At 38.0% G+C, this 12,679-nt stretch overlaps 1 protein-coding gene across 6 annotated transcripts in view; it reads left to right on the top strand.

Annotated features, from left to right (window-relative positions):
* ANKRD28 (ankyrin repeat domain 28) overlaps positions 1–12,679 on the top strand; it is a 119,993-nt gene that overhangs the window by 37,981 nt on the left and 69,333 nt on the right. For 2 of the 6 annotated variants that reach the window (XR_013181702.1, XR_013181704.1), the window contains exons 1-2: positions 6,329–8,342; positions 9,443–9,526. Coding sequence is in view for 4 of the 6 variants with exons in the window: in XM_077176383.1 (XP_077032498.1) it covers positions 8,223–8,342; positions 9,443–9,526 (204 nt within the window). In the remaining 2 variants the exon portion in view is untranslated. Of the gene's footprint in view, positions 1–6,326; positions 8,343–9,442; positions 9,527–12,679 lie in introns of those variants that run through there. The other 4 variants (XM_077176385.1, XM_077176380.1, XM_077176383.1 and 1 more) reach the window with 3 other exon arrangements.

Genomic DNA, 12,679 nt, shown 5'->3' with positions numbered 1-12,679 from the left:
GGATGAACTGATTTGTCTGTCATCCCAAGCTCATCACACATGCTGCAATGAAAGGTTTTATATGTCATCAGTATAGTGGAGTTGGGATTGAATCAGAGTGGTTACTCAGCAGAGCAATTCTCATTTCTAGAAATCTCTCTGACTACCATTTTCTTCTTCAGAAGCTCAGCAGCTGGCAGCCCAGCAGAGTTTTAATGAGGAAATGATAAACTTTATGCCAGATTTCTTGGCTCCAGTGAGAACCTCCTCATTTTCAGTCTCAACACCAGCACTGTCCAGTGCTGAATCTGGGTGTTTTGCATTGTGCTGCCTTTCATTTAAGGGGGTTTCCAGTCTTCCAGCTAAAGAACCAAGGTTAGAAAAAGAGCAAAGGATAAAGGTTATTGGTTTATAGCCCATCCAGCTAAATGAGCCTCTGTGGGGAAGCTGAGCCCTACAGACCAAATGCAATGTGTTCCTAACCATCTGCTGGAGAAACAGCAGTTTGTTCAAAAACAAACCAGAAAAGCATACAAATCCAGGGAAACTGGGACTTCTTTTCTCATACAGCAATGAAAGATCACACTCAGGGTTTTTTTGAGTAAGCAGCTGCCAGGTGAGAATTGCTTCTTTTCCTTGGGATACAAACATAGAGAATTGGTTTCAGTGCATCAGAGACAGAAGAAGTGCATCGTGCCATGCATTAGAAAATCCCAAGGAATTTCTGGTATTTAAGGATGCAGTCTCTGAGAGGCTTGTGGTGTTCTTGTGTGTTATAGTGTCTGTCCTTGAATCCCATATGCTATCCACAAACCCCTTAATTCCTACTGAAGAGGCAAGAGCAAACCTATTGCATGGTGAAAAATAAGGCAATGTTATGTTGACCTTCTGTGATGTGGACTAGTTTTTCTGTAATGAATAATGAGTTTGATTTTTTTTTTCTCTGCGGGAACAGTATTGCAGGAAGAAATTTTCAAAGAGGAAATATGTAAAATCAGCACTTCCTCTGTTCATCCTGAGCATGACTATAGATCAGTAGAAAAGTAGATCAAAGGAGATGTACTAATTCTTCTCAGTGTAAATGTGTGCCCATGGGCCCAAAGGGAATTCTCTTAGTTGTTTCACCAGCTGCACTAATATAATTTAGTAGGATCATATTTTAGTTAATTTACAGGAGTGTGTACAGTAGTGGTATAAACACTTTCAAAGCAAGGTGATAAATGATATAAAACTATGATTAGGAATTCTGCAGTTGTTATTTGCTTCAGCCAAGCTACCTGTTTCTTCTTCTTGGGAAAACATAGTAGCATCATTCCCTGAAGCATCAGGCTGTCAGTGCCAGCTGTGACAGTGGGCTGTTCTTCCAATGTGTCTGGATTGTTATTTTTGCTCTGCTCTTGCTGGCATTCCTGTCCAGCCTCACCTCCCAGCAACGGGCTGGATGTGCTGGGAGAGGGTGCTTGAATGTGAAAGAGCAAACGGGAACTGCTGAGATTGAGTCTTTGATTTTTGTTTTGTTTTTGTCAACTCTGCTTTTAGAGCTGGTGTGCACAGCTGAAATTGCTGCCCTCAGTAATTATTCCTGGAAGGACACTGTGGTTATTATTGTAATTGATGCCATTTTCTGTGCCAAAACCCAGAATTGGCCAGGGACATGATATGAGCTGGAAGGAGATAAGGAGGCCAGAAGAATTGCTCCTATCAGTGTCTTTTCTGCCTTTGCTCTGCCAACAGGTGGAAATACTTCCAACAAACCTGTGGGCCTTGCTTTTTGTATTATGAAAACATTTTTAAAAGCTGTCATGCTTGCAAAAACCTTAAGTGTACAGCTAATAATTTTGTGTTTATGTGGGTTTAACAAATGCTGAAATGTTTTGCCTGCTTCTCTTTTCAACCTAACTGATATTTTAAGATAGTACGGTCTCCATTTTCCAACAGAAGTCATCTTCTCTCACTTACCCTCTCCTAGAAAGAAAAATTGCTTAAAAAACAACCTGTCTTCTGTCCAAAATCCACACCACAGTAGCTAAAGCGGTTTGTCAAGGTCTTTGTCTTCATGGATGCAAGTGTACTTTAACTGTTCATAACAATATATGTGGATAGGTGCACCTTTTTGTGGTCTCTCTTCCCTGAAACAGGAGTTGTTTTGACTTCTTGTCAATTTTACAAGACTGACAATACCACAGTCAGACTTGTGTGGTTGTCATTTAGAAAAGCTGTTGGATGTAAGAGCTGCCTTCTGTTTCCCAAAAGACAGAGAGGTGGCTGCTGTTGGGTGCAGCTGATAAATCTGAGCATGCACATTTTCTGCAAAGTACCTTGAGAGCGTGAATTCAGACAGACTGGAGGACTTCTTTTATGTGCTGTGTGTTAATGTAAGAATAAATTGTTGATTTTTGTTTACAGGATTGTACACTGAAAGTGCACAAGGTGCCTCCTCCTGCCAGTAAATTTAAATCTGGCCTAAAAGGAAAGTGTGCTGGGTGTTATCCTAGCTAGAAAACATGTTGGAAGATGCAGGACCCTCATATTTTCACTTTGTTTTAAGAGAAATGGGAGTTGCATTTACTTTTCTGGGTTTTGGTTTGTGCACAGTTTGATTGCTAGACTCCATATTTTGGACTCCAGAGTTAATTTTTTTCAGGTATTTACTTATCTTGTACTGTGATGGCTGTATGGTCCTTCAGCCAAGAGTTTGTCTGCAAGTGTATTGTGCAGACATACAGAATAGAAGTCTTAAACAGAAAATTGCCTAGTAGATTTTAAATACTTTCAAGGTGCTTTATTGCTCTTTGATCAGATTATATTTTTAGCATGTTACTGGGTGTTTAAGTATACAACTGAAGTTTATATCTGAATCACAGACATTTTTTATTAATGAGTTTTCTTCTCTTGCTCCAAAGTAATAATGACTGCTGGATTATTTTTCTGCTTTGTATTTCAGTTTCAGCTGAAATGGCTTTTTAGATACTGGATTTTATTAATTGCCAAGTGTTCAAAAATAGTATGTGACTATGTGAAATAGTTCTTTAGATTAACAGAGCCTGTATAATTGCACGAGAAAAAGTAGGAATTGCCTATGGTATAATGAAGTGCAAGCAGAGCTATTTTGCATATCCTTAGAAGCAGAACTGAGGAGTCCAGGAGTTAAAACTATTCTGCAGATGCAGATGCTCTGGAATAAACAGAAAAAAACTGGGGAGAAAGGTACTAAGTTTTTGCTTTAGACTGTTCTCTTTCCTGACTCCACCTCATTCCCTCAGGAGTGGGGAGGAAACAGCAGAGGAGTTCAGATGAGTGACTCATGAGAAGTGTTCTAGAAGTATTGTAACTTATATTCATGGTGATGCTGAACACTCATCTCTGTCTGTTTGTGATAAAATCAGCTTATACTGGGACATGCCTGTTTACTTAGAGCTGTAGCTGTTAAAAGCAATTTTTGTATTATGAAGAAATACACAGATTAGGTATTTGCCTTGCAAAGTTGATATATAACATGGTTCTAAGTTTTTTCATTTTTACTGGAACCTGACAGAACAATTTTCTTCCTTTCCTAGATCCTTTTAATCATACAAAATATTACCTGAAACCAGTTGGACTAACCTCAGCCCAGAAGAAACTTGGTAAATGCTGATTGGCAAGAGAGAAATCTTTATCTAACTAGATTCTTTGATACTGGTTGTCCTTTGGTTTTTGGTGTCATCAGCAGGGCTGTGACAGTCTTTTGCTTATTTGTTCCTAGAGAAGAGGACAGATCCATAGAAAAGTTTGCTATTTTTAGCTGATTCAGAGTTCATGTTTTTTCTGTCTAGCATAGATGGCTGACATCTGTGTTTCAACCTGCAGGTTGCATTCTTCTAATATATTATCTTTATATGCACACATTAAAGACTCTTAAAACTTGATTTACTTAAAGCCAAGTGTAGTTTGAAAATTAGAACACTTTTTTTTTTTCCTTACAGCTACCATGTACACACAAAAGCCTTTATTTTCACAAAAATGGATATCATCATTGCACTTCTTAAAATTTGAGTTAAGTGTGGAGATCTTACTTTGCTAACAGATCTTGTGGAGGTCATCAGATCACCACTCAAACCCCTGTAGACATGTTATTCTTTTTTTAAGTTAGGCCATTTTTGAGTGTTCTTTCCTACTTCTGATTTCATAAGCTTTTGTATGGAAATAGATGACATTTGGAGAAGATGGATGATGATGACCTGCTGTCTTCAGTTATTTCAAGTTTTATTAATACAAACTGTTTGAGATGCAATGTTCTTTATACCTTCGCAAAGTTCTGTTATGATTCCTAAATTAGTTTGAGGAACAGAAGCTTAAATTAATCATCTTGAATTTACTCTGCTTTCATTCTCTGTTGCTATTAACTCTTCTACACAGAAAGTTGTTAGTCTAGATAAGCTGCTGAAAAATTGAAGCCTTAGTTTGGTTTCTCACAGTAGAATTCTAAACAGTTTTTGGATTTTAGAAGAGCTCTTAGGTAACATCAGAAACTACATTTTGCACACCAGAAGATACTTTGGATGGTTTTTTGAAGTTGAAAGAAGAGGTCGTTAGAGATGCTGTTTGCATTGAGGTGAAGGCGCAGCTTTTGGTTGAAGGGGATGTAAGGGGGAAATGCCAGTTAATTGTGAGCAAAAATTAAATATCCGGAACTGGGTTTTGCTTTGGTTATGGAAGCAATTGCACACACGCAGTCCTATCATGAGCATGGTGTTTTTGCTTACTTACATGGTTTAGATTGCTATAGAAATCAATATAATATTGACTCAGTTGTGTTGGTTCTCTTTCTAATGCAAACTGTCATGTACTGGCATTTAACTCTCTGTTGTAATGTTAGAATTCAAAAACGTGCAATGTTAGGTGAGATATATGTTAACTTGCTTTTGGAAATAGTTGATATTAATTGTATTTTATCTAAGATCACTAGAATAATTATCAGAGTAAATTGAAATGTTCTGAATTTTCACAATTAACTGAGTGTGAAAGCATACTTTCTAAGGTAACTATTGAATTTCTAGCTGACTTTGAAGTATTAATTACAAAGGTAGAAAATGGACCACATTCAGATAATTTGAACTAAGTTAGGCATTATCTCTACCTAGCAATGTGTCCAGTTGGTAATTCCAAAGAAAACATATGGAACCCTTGGCATTTGCTTTCTGCATAAATGTACTGACTACTGAAAAGTGTTCACTTACACTGAACATATGGGCTTAGCTGGAAAACCATTATCTAGCAAGTGTGTGTGTATCATATGAAGCTTGAGTATGCATTTTGCCAGTATTTTGCTTTTACACATAAAATCTGAGTTTTAATTTTTTAAAAATGCACGTTTAGTTATGCAAAAAGCTAAAGTGTCTGTTCCTTGGGGCATTTTTCACAAATAGAAAGCAAGCTATTTTCTATGTTGTGGTTGTTTTGTTCCATAGCAGACAGTAGGGTGTTGCAATAGCTGAGCTTTGAGGATGTCCATAGTTTATTAGAACTAGTTCTGCTGTGGCCAAGAAGAATATGAGCTGTCATATGTACTCAGGTGAATCTGTGTTGTTGCTTTTTAATAAATGGGTGAAATGCCTGAACAAAGCAGTGTGGCGTACAAATCATTGCTTTTTTTGTAATTAAGACTAAAAGTATGAGATTTCAAAACAACTAGACTCTATGTAATGAACAGAATTTATTTATAAAGTTATTTGTTAGCTTTGAGAAATTTTAATATGAAGTTTCAAGATGAATCAGAATCTGGTTCTATATTCTGCCAGGCCAGGACTCTAGAGGTCAGGGAGCCCTTGACCAAGATACTCTTTTGCACTTAGAATAAGTTTCACCTGCATAAAGTGTCGGGGGGAAAGGGAGGTGTTTCAGCAATTCATTGTGTTACAATCAAGCTACTGTAGGCATTTTTGCAAAAGAGTTCATGTAAGCTTTTCCTCTCCATGGCCCCCAAAGGTGAGAATTCAGTATGTCTATTTATATCCAAACCACTTACACACCATTTAAACCTGTCTTTCTCTCTGTCTGGATTCCTGTGTGAAACCTGAGTGCAAATACTTTATTGAAGAGCTATAAACTTGCTCACCTTTGACAAATTCTGCTCTTAGCAGCCACTGAAGGACATCAGAATTGCCTTCATGCTGCACAGCAGGAGCAAAAACCCTCCCTCTGTTCCTGTAGCACTGAAGCTTATCCAGCAACTTTTGACAGAAGCCATTTACATAATACACCCACGAGCCAGCACCATTTAGGCAGATTCAAGCTGAAGTATTTATTCAGCAAGTTGTAAGGGCTTCATATTATACTTAATTATTATGGTATATTTTAATAATATTATATTTAAATTATACTTAATGTAATTTTTTTTCAAGCTGAGGTTGTGTTTGTTTGTACTAATTGCAAAAACCCACAGCTTTGGTTGCTAGTAACTGGCTTTTTAATAATCAGCCTATTGCTTTAAGATTTTACTTTTCATTTAATTTTCAGAGGATTTGTGTGGGGCATTTGTTGTCTTTAGTGAGTTAAATGAGGACTGTTTTGCTGCTTGACCAGTGCCATATGAAAGCAGTTAAAGTGCTGGAATTGTTTACTGCCTGAAGTGTAGTTAGTCAGCAGAGCCAGTACACCACATTGCTTTGCGGCTTTTAGTGGAAAATATTAAACAGTCGCTCTTTCTTCAGTTATAGAATTTTTACGTTTTCAGCTGCGTTAGTCACCGAACTGGCGCAGGCTGCAAAGACTGCCCCCAAAAAAAGCAAAAGGCGGGTTTTTTCTGGTGCCAGAGGAAGTTGCCCTGGGAGCGGTGGCCGGGCGCTCCGGTAAGTGACATGTGAGCATTACCAGGCATTGCACCCGGACAGGCTGCAGCGCTGCTGGCCGGGCTGCTGCTCAGGGCAGCGCTGCCGTGCCGCTGCTCGCTGCGCCGCTCCTGCCGACCCGGACCGCCGAGCTGGGCTGTGAGCTGTACACGGCTATCTGCTGATTGTATAATTTAATTTGTCAAGGAAAAAAACTGATAAGCAGAAGCTCCAACTGAAGAGGAGAATCAGGTTGGCGCAGTGACAGATGTTCGGATAAAGAAGTTGGCTCAGAGAAGATGTACAGAGTCTGATTTTTTTTTTTTCCTTTTTTTCCTCCCCCTCAATCTGAATGAAGACTATCATGGGAACTGCATTCACATGGTGATCAAAAGAAACACTTGAGTGATGAACTGCTTTTTCAGAAGTCTTCTAAGGCAGTAATTTGAGCTTTTGTGTGCAGTAGCTAGCTTGTTTTGCTGAAGCATTCCTCCTCGACAGTATTTCTGCCTTACGCATTCCCTGATGGAGAAGCCACAGCTACTGCCTGCTGAAGGAGAAATGAACGCTCCGCATTGCTCGTGTCCCTGACGGAGTAGCACCGGCTGCGCTGCTTTTGCTGGATTCAGCCGTCAATACTATTCAAGGAGTTCATTGTCCCTGTGGTCTGACTCATTGCATGTAAATGTGCTGCAGCCCTGCTGCACGTTGCAGCTATTTTCTTGCATGGGAAAGAATTCTTTTCCTCCGAGCAGGTCCTGAATAACTGCTGAACCGAGATGTGTTTTTCTGTCCGGACTGTTTTTGACATTGAGAAAGGAAGCTGTAGAATGGCAGGATGATCGGGAGGCACGTTTATTTTCAGTCACCAGAAAGCCTGTGAGGGTTGATTTAAACTGACCTTGCAGGAGTGGGAATAGCTGCGGCCGTCTCTCTCGGGGCAATTGTTCCTTGTTCCGTCCTCTGCAGGACGGAGTCGTGTCTTCTGCAACAATGACTTCACTGTGGGGGTAGAAGGACGCTGTGGAAGTTGTGACATTAACAAAGACAAATTTGCTTCTGAAAGGACAGCTGTGTGCGGCAGTGAGTGCTGTTCGAATGGAATTGGATCTTGGGATATTTTTATCAGCTGTTCCACGGTTTTGTTATTGTGGATTCGATGCTTAGGGACTTTTTATTTTATAAAGAACAACTTTTTTTCAGCAGTGTCTTGAACATCTCATGGTGTTTAAGTCTGGAAAATGAAGCGTGGGGGGGGATTGGAATGTCCCTTTCTAGATGCTAAGACACCAGCAGTAGCACTCACAAGTTGGTGAGGGCCTGTGAAACAGGTGAAAGTGTTTCCTCTATGGTCACTATTGTGATACCTGCAGTCTGCTTCCAAAAATACCATTGCTGGCATTTTCTTGTTTGCTTTTGCTTCCTCAAACGGATCGAATGAGTCGAGTCTGTATTGTTGTTTTGGAGGAGGAGGAAGAAGATGATTCTCCCACATTTATTTCCAATTTACCTCAGGAAAATGTATCTGTACATCCATCGCCCTCTGGAAACATGCTGGTAAGGCATGTTGTTTGTTGGCATATTTCCTGCTTATAATGCTGTCTCAGATACCGATAGCTAGATTCCTAAGATAAGGATGAATATGTGCAATGTTGAAACAAGACAAGGTGATAAAATCTGCATGTAATAAAGATGGAAAAAGCTGAAATTTAGTGGTAGAATTTATGCTTGCAAGGGTCCTTTCTATTTCATGTAACCTTATTTATGGTGCAGCAAGAACAGGTCTTGATTCTTGTGTAATAGCAATGGGGTTTTAGAAGGCTTGGGGAAGTGTATTTGAAGTAAATGGGCATTCCCTGCTCCACTTCTCACTCTTCAATAGTACATTTATGCAGTACCACTTTAGAAGCTGATGTGATCATTGTATTATAATCATATGCTGTGTTTATTTTGAGAACTAATAGAGTGTATAGTTATATCAAACAAGAGCAATTCTAAGCTAAAATAAAAATTACCATAAGTCACAATCTTGGTATAACTGTTAGATTCAAGTTAGCACTTTCTGAAAATGATCAGCATAGGGGACTGTGCTTTTATTTCTTTAAATTATTTTATTCTGTCTAGTGACTGACTTAAATCTTGCTAGCATACCTCAGCAGCTTTTCTTACTTACTAAGAAATCGTGCTATATTTAGGAATAGATGTGTGTGAGTGTGAATTTGTTACCATACTTATCTGATGCACTTTGCTTTCCCACTCTGTCTAAACAGGTGAAAGACTTCCAGTAACTTGAGTCACTTGCTAATGTAAAATGGGATTGTTTGCTTATACTGTATAGAATTTGCAGCATGTAATGACAACCCTAATTTTGTTCTAAGGCGTTCTCTTTTCAGCTGTTATAAGCTAGTCTTCTCAGCTCCTTTTTTTTCTTTCACATATATATTTAAATGACTTAGAGGATGTTGTGTGTTTGAGGTTTTTAAAACATGCAATTCCTTTGATTCTAAATACTGGTGCTGGTTTCTTTGTTTTACTGCTTGGAATGGGGTATTTTGTCATTACCTTGGGTTTCTGTTATGTTTCAAAAAAAACTGTATGTGTATCACTAAAACCTAATATGGAGTTATATTTTAAGATGTGTTTTTTCTTCATTTTAGCCACCATTGGTTCAAGCTATATTTAATGGAGATCCTGATGAAGTTCGAGCACTAATATTTAAGAAAGAAGATGTTAATTTTCAGGTAAAATCAAATATAGCTATCTTTGAATATATTATAATTTTGAATGTATTTTAATTTTGTTTGTTACATCTTTCTGCTGTACTAATCTCTTGAAAACTTTGCTAATTCTTGAGCTGTACATTTTATATTCTAGTCTAAGTAATGCCTATACATACACTTAATACCGGGAATCAGATGTATAGCTTTGCAAATTTGTGTGAATAGTAAAGACCTAATTTTATATTCCTTGTAAATGTTAGTTCTGCAGTGCTTGGGTAACTGCAAAGTTTGTTTATACAGTTGCATCAGACTAATTTACAGAAAGCTAGACTGGTTGAGTGTGATGCTATGCAGACTTGAATTGTTTTTAAATTTAATATAGCATATAGTATACATGAGACAGTTATAAGAACATAGTCTGGGGTTTCAGTAGGTAAATTTAATAGTGGATTTTAAAAAGGGAAGCCTAATGATTGTATTAGTAAGAATGAGAAACAGGATTTTTATTTTTGCAGTGCTGCAGACTCAGGCATTGCAGACATAAAAATTATACTGAAATGGTACTAAGTTTGTTCCACTGGGTGATATTCAAGATTTGAACAGCATGCAGTTACTGTATTTCTATTAAAATTCTAATATGTGTGTTTGACACTGTGAAAGATAATATAGCATAAACTCTTTACATGGATTAGAAATTGCTTTGATTATTACAGCAAACTGACAAAGACCATTTAGGGCTTATGCCATAGGAATGTGTATGGCTGTTTCTCCTCCAAATGCCTCAGAGCAAGAGTGATGCTAAAGGGCAAAGGCTAAGATGTAGCTGCTACCTAGGGGCCCATTTAAGACCATAATGATTGTTTACACTTTCTTCGAGGGAGATGTAAACCAAAAGTAAATATTAGTTTGGTATGTCTCTTTTGACATTTAAAAGCATTCTACATAATTTACAGCTGAGAAATGCTGTGTGAAAAGTCCCAGTGTAAGGGACCCCTCCTGTTGTCTTGAAGAGCTTGAGTAGGACCCATATAAAGAAATTTTTTGTCAAATCTGAAACTTTGTTTGATAAGGTTGGACTTTTTATCCTCTTTCAGGAGTTTTGTATGTCCTTAAGCAAGATTGTATGATGGATTATACCAAAAGACTTAATATTCTTTTTAGTTATGAGAGCATTAGTTTTGTATCCTTCCCATGTCTGCATCTATATGCTCTGGTCCTGTTGCCATTTTTATTTCTGGAAGATAATTATTGTTGTTACTTTGTATTCATTCATGTGTTAAAGTCACGTTTAGCATTCATAGCTAGAGAGCTTGTAAACAAAGTTAGGTTTACTATCTTTCTGCTTTTTTTAACTATATATTACCAAAGCCTCTGCAGTATTTCAGTATGTATGTGGGAGTGGTTTGGTATTGGTTTTTGTTCTTCCTCAAGTTCTGTCAAACACTTGCAAATAGATTGGAAGATAGGAAGTCAACTGATAAATAGGAAAGCTCATATTTTTTGCTGTCTTTTGCTGAAGAGAATTACTTCAGATTGCAAGGTACTTCTATTGTAGGAAGAATAGTCAAAATCTGGAGGTTCCTGTGTTTTATGTCCTAATTTTTTTAATTTTAATTCCTTTCTGTGGTTGTATCTCTCTTAAATAGAACATGTGTGCACTAGGTGTTAGCCTAGTAACACCTAAGGTGTGGTTAGAGTCCATGCAGGACAAATATGCCATTTTTTCACAACCACCTTCTTCAGCACAGGGAGATGCTTATCATGGCACTCCTAGTCCTGCTACAGTATTTAATATTAAATTTACATTTATCCCTTAAATGCTGTTTGTTGGGACTAATGGAGCAAGTAAATTCTCCCATTGTCTGGTAGCCAATGAAGTAGACTGCTTAATACATTTTTCTGTTTGTCTGTGTGCATTTTGTTCCTTTCCTTGGGTTTTTTTTGTTGAAAACATCCTTGGCTGGGGGTAATATATCTCTACATAGCCTAGATCCAGAGTTGATCCCTGAGTTATGTGTTACAAATTGGTGTGGACAGAAGGAGGGAAAAAGAGAAGAAAATGAGGTAGTTGTTTATTTTCCTAAAAAAGAGAAGGATCGAGATAAACTGTTTTGACCACTGTGGATTGTATTAGACCAGTGTATATACTGGATTTTTTTCCACTTTGCTATCCAAATATTTCAGTACAGTTATTTGAATTCCAGAGTCACTCCCTTCAATGCCTCTGCAGAGTCATTTCCCCCTCTCAAGAGTAACTAATTATTTTGCAGTTTGTATTCTAATAGTTGAAATTCCTCCCATCCTCCCTTCCCCTGTGCATGGGCCTGACTCTGTAACTGGAGACCCAGCAGCATTCTATGAGTTAATTTTGCCCAAAAGTGAACTGAAGATAGGGCTGTTGTACATCTTTGTTGTGACAGTGACATTCATCTAGGAAGGTTTTTTTATGATGAAATTTGGGTATTTTTTCCTTCTGTTTCATCCAGCTTAATTTACCTTCTTGGTTTTACGAAGTCTTACAGATTGTGAGCTGTCGCTGTGACTGTAAGATGATGTACAAATAGCAAATGGGCTTTTTTCAGGAAGAAGATTGCTTTCTGTTCATGCCACACCAGCGTCCTGAATCACAGGCTCAGTTTAGATTTAGGAAGTATGTATTGTATTCCATCTGCTCTTGTAATCTTTTGTGAAGAAAGGACAAATTGAGTGTATCCCTAGCTACTTAACTGGGGTTCAACAAGGCTTACCCTCCCTGCAAGCTGGAAATGTGCAGCTCTTTATAGACAAAACTGATTTATAGGAACTTTGTTCAAATAAATTGTTTGGAAAGTGTACTTTCCTAAGGCTCCAGTTAATGGAAAAAAAAAAACCAAACCAGATGGGATGGGGTTGCTTCTCACTCATCTTTCCCCAAGAAAGCTTGAGTAACTGTAGCTGCCTGTTTCATAAATCAGGCTTAAATCACATCCATCACATATGTCTAACAGCATAGAGATTCTGTTACAAGCATGGCTTCTGCTATGCTGTGTGTGTTTGTTTAAAAAGTTATTATTATTTCTTGGTACCATCTTGAGCTTTTGAGACTTGACAGAAAGGAAAATCTTGCATGATAATGGACACATTTAATATCTGTTAGTTAATGGAGATCCTCAACGTTTCCTGCCCTTGCTGATT

This window comes from Agelaius phoeniceus, chromosome 1 (assembly GCF_051311805.1).
Source record: "Agelaius phoeniceus isolate bAgePho1 chromosome 1, bAgePho1.hap1, whole genome shotgun sequence".
NCBI classification, from domain to species: Eukaryota; Metazoa; Chordata; class Aves; order Passeriformes; family Icteridae; genus Agelaius; species Agelaius phoeniceus.
This window is presented reverse-complemented; position numbering and strand designations above follow the sequence as displayed.